We start from the raw sequence: 4,077 nt of genomic DNA, 5'->3' as shown, positions 1-4,077 counted from the left end.
TTGCCCTATTTGGTGCAGGTATCAAAATACTGCCGCGCGTGCGCGATGACGTCATGCGCAGTGCCGTCTCGGCGGGGTGACAGTCGGTTACCGCTCCGGGTGTCACCCAGCCTCGGGACGCCCCTGTTTGAGTTCCTTGTTGAACCAAGAAATTAGTGTACCTTTTGTCTGGCTGAACACTGGCAGATGTGTGTACAGAATTACAATTCATTTGGCTGGAAAACGGTAAACATATATGTATTGGCGCTGTATTTAGCTGTTTGCCTAGATTTATTTAATTCTTTGTATCCTGAAGTAGTGGATTCTGCATTTTTTTTATTGTCCTTTGAAATCTATATCTTTTCAGCTTCAGTTTCCTTACTGTCATTAGGACATTTAGCCTCCAGGATTTGTATACATGAACGATGTCCCCAGTTCCACAGGCTAACACAAAAACTTCTGATGGTTTTTCCATGCAAATCATGTTAGTTATAGGGTAATTTCACTTTCCCAGGTGAATTTGGATATATGGAATTTCCCCCAGCAGTATGCACCCTCTCCCTCCCCGCGGCTTTTACCTGTTAATGATTGCCCTTTTCCCTCCCAGGGAGAGGGCGGCGCGCACCGGCCATTGAGAGAGCGGCCCGCACCGGTCAGGGAGAGGTGCTTTTTATTGGTCAGTGGGCTCAGGTGACTCACCATTTATGGGTAAAATTTAATATACATACCACAGGGCTGCAATCCTACAGATATTATGCCAGCAACAATGCAGGGGAAAGGGCGATCATTTACTAAAGGGCAGCTAGAAGATGGGGAAGATTGGTGGGGGTAATTCCATTTTCCCAAATTCACCTGGGAACATGGAATTTGCCCATTAAACAATGCTGTCCAGTGGACGAGTTCACTACTCCTGGGACAGTTAAGCCTTCATGTAGGTCCTCTGCTGTCATAAGGGGACTACAGACTGTGTTCACTGCACAGGTTGGGCTAAGCTCTCTGTGTAAATCAGCAAAACTTGTACTGTGAGGCAGGGTTTCCAAACTATTGCTTATGACTATCAGTGACCTTTGTGGTTACAATATAATGCCTAATCTGTTGAAACCTTTCAGTCTTGGATCATCTCATTCTGTGGCACTGAATTGTTCTAATGATGAAACTTACATTTGAATCTAGGTTCTGTTGTACTGCACAATGATCACAGCTGTTTGGTTATGCCGGATAAGTGTCTTTTAACCAGTTGACATCCGCGGTTTTATGTGTGTGTGTGTACGCAAACGAGCACATATAGGCGATCGGCAGGCTATGGACCCGCTGATCGCCTATATGTGAAACACCCGGTACCGGGTGTTCGCATTGGACGGGTCTTTTCTGCCCGTGCGTGCCTGCTAGGGGGCGCGCGCGAGCAGAAAAAAAATGCCGTCTGGCGACGGCAACCCGCCAATGCAGCAGTGCCGTCCGTCCGTTTTTTCTACTACGGGCGGACGGCAAGAGGTTAATAAAGGTGTTTTTAGAACCACACATTGCATTCGAAATGTCCTCTGTTATACAGATATTGAGCTAAATGGAATTCAATTGCAAACGTTTTTTTATTTTGTGGCTGGCACGCAGATGTTATTTGTTAAGGTTTCCAACCATTTCTGTAGTGTTCAGTTTACTTGTCTAGTACATTATCAGTATGTATTGAACTACAATGTCATGTGTGGTGCTTTCTCCTAATAAATGTGCTTTATTCTTTAGATGCTGTTGAGTCCCAGCACTTTCAGAGTGTACACAATTGTGTATTTTTTGCTGTTTTGGTCCTTGATTTTCAGTTTACGTAAGTTATTCTGTTTATAGAAATATATATGTATGTATTATAAATGCTTGCAAGAGGTGTATGTCTGTTCATAATGTTATGTCATAAGCACTATTACCCCAGAACTTCAAGGGTATGAGGGAGCATGTGGCCTTCTTCCTTGTGACAGTGCCCTGGCCTAGCAGCTTATCACTAGGCTTGAACACTGTCGTATGACTAGGGGAGTGACATCAACACTAGCCAGCCATGGAGGTTCTTTCATCCACGCCGAGAATGAGAGAAATATAGCTGTACATGACTAGCATTGTTATTCAATAGACTTTTTGACTTGATCATACAGATGTGGACACACTTGTTGGTACCCTTACAGCTCATTGAAACAATGTTTTATTCCTTCTCAGAAGTGCTGAAGATAAAAGCAAATTACCATGTATAGTAATGTGAAAAGACATAGATTATTGCCTATTCTACAAAGATATTCTAAAATAGTCTGGACAGATTTGTTTGTACCCCTAGAAAAGATTCTAAGTCATTGGATCATTGTGATATTTCAAATTAACTGCTTTCTGTAAGTCGTAGCACACAATATTTTAAATCATAAAGTCAGTCAGTCTATTCAATTGAGATATGTGGTCCCTGGACGTTTGGTACCATTGCATGTACCACTCTAAACATGGACCAGAGAAAGCTGAGGCGAGAGTTGTCCGAGGAGGTCAGAAAGAAAATTGTAAACTGGCATGTGAAAGGTAAAGACTATACGACTAACTCCAAGTAGCTTGATGTTCCTGTGACTACAGTTGCAAATATTAAGAAGTTTAGGGTCCATGGAAATGTAGCCAACCTCCCTGGACGTGTCTGCAACACGAAAATAGACTCCAGCTTGAACAGAAGTATATTGTGAATGGCAGACAAAGATCCAAGGAAAACAAGCTGAACACCAAGGTCAATTTACATTGATGTCCTATCACACCATCCGTCCCTTTTTGAGCAATAATGCGCCCAAAGAAAGAAGACCCAGAATGACTGCACTGTGGAAAAATAAATAATCAAACGTCAAATAATCAAACGTCAACAAGCCACAATGCTTCTTGGAGAATGTCCTTTGAACAGAGAAAACAAACCTGGAGCTTTTTGGCAAGTCACATCAGCTTTATATTCACAGACAGAAAAAGAGCTTTCAAAGAATGGAACACACTACTTACTGTGAAACATGGAGGGGGCTTGGTTATGTTTTGGGGCTATTTTCCTGCGTCTGGCATGCTGTGTCTTGAATCCAGACTATCAAGGAATTTGGGAGCAAAATGTACTGCCCAGTGCCAGAAAGCTCTGTCTCAGTCACAGGTCCTCCAACAGGATAATGACCCAAAACACACAGCTAAAAGCACCCAAAAATGGCTAAGAGCAAAATATTGGACTTCTATGAGCCTTGATCTGAATTCTGTAGATCTATGGAAAGAGCTTGAACATGCAGTCTGGAAAAGGCACCCTTCATACCTGAGACAGCTGGAGCGGTTTTCCCAAGAAGTGAGGGGTGCAGACGTCTCATTGAAAGCTACAGAAATCACTTTTTGCACTGATTGCCTTTCAAAGTTGTGCAACAAAATCTTAGGTATAGGGTCCCATTATTTTTGTCCATGCCATTTTCATTTGTTTATGATTTAAAATAAACAATGATGGATGCCAATGACGTCGGTCAGTTTCAAGTTATTTCAGAGAAAATGGTGAGTGGTTCTTTTTTCATTGAACAGTACCAACAAGTTTGTTCACGTCTGTATGTAGATCAGTTGGTTCAGAGTGCTAAACCCGATTGATTACAAGCTTCATTCTGCTAATACATTGCCTTGTGCTCTCTTGTGACATCACACGCACTAAACCAATGTATCTGATGTTCACTATTTAAGGTTTATATAGCAACTTGTACAGCTTGTGGGGAATTTTTAGGACAAATCTTTTGTTCTGTCAAACTTTTCCATACTTAACCAGTTTTATTAAAGCTAAATTGTGATAAGATCAAAATCACACAGAAGGCTTCCACTACCAACTCTCTAACACATGAGACTCCTATGATTGCTGTAGGTGTTCAGTGTGCTACAGACACAAAATTCTGCACTTGTCATGTATCACTACTGCCATGTAATAGACTGTTCGAAAGGTTCTTCTGGCAATTTTTCATTGTATCTGCCTAGCATCTTGGTGACGGCTATGTAAAATCCGCGCTTATGGATTAAAATGTGTGTGTGTGTATATATGTAATATATATATATATATATGTGTGTGTATATATATATATATATATATATATA

The 4,077-nt window shown here is 41.5% G+C and overlaps 1 protein-coding gene across 1 annotated transcript in view; it reads left to right on the top strand.

Annotated features, from left to right (window-relative positions):
- Window positions 1-4,077, top strand: part of CDAN1 (codanin 1) — a 47,599-nt gene that overhangs the window by 18,721 nt on the left and 24,801 nt on the right. The window contains exon 6 of the mRNA XM_018564894.1: window positions 1,717-1,795. Within this exon, the coding sequence (XP_018420396.1) occupies window positions 1,717-1,795 (79 nt within the window). The remainder of the gene's footprint in view (window positions 1-1,716; window positions 1,796-4,077) is intronic.

This window comes from Nanorana parkeri, unplaced genomic scaffold (assembly GCF_000935625.1).
Source record: "Nanorana parkeri isolate BGI_ZX_2015 unplaced genomic scaffold, ASM93562v1 scaffold791, whole genome shotgun sequence".
In the NCBI taxonomy this organism is placed as follows: Eukaryota; Metazoa; Chordata; class Amphibia; order Anura; family Dicroglossidae; genus Nanorana; species Nanorana parkeri.
The sequence above is the reverse complement of the archived record's forward strand: the minus strand, read 5'-3'. Positions and strand labels throughout refer to the sequence as shown.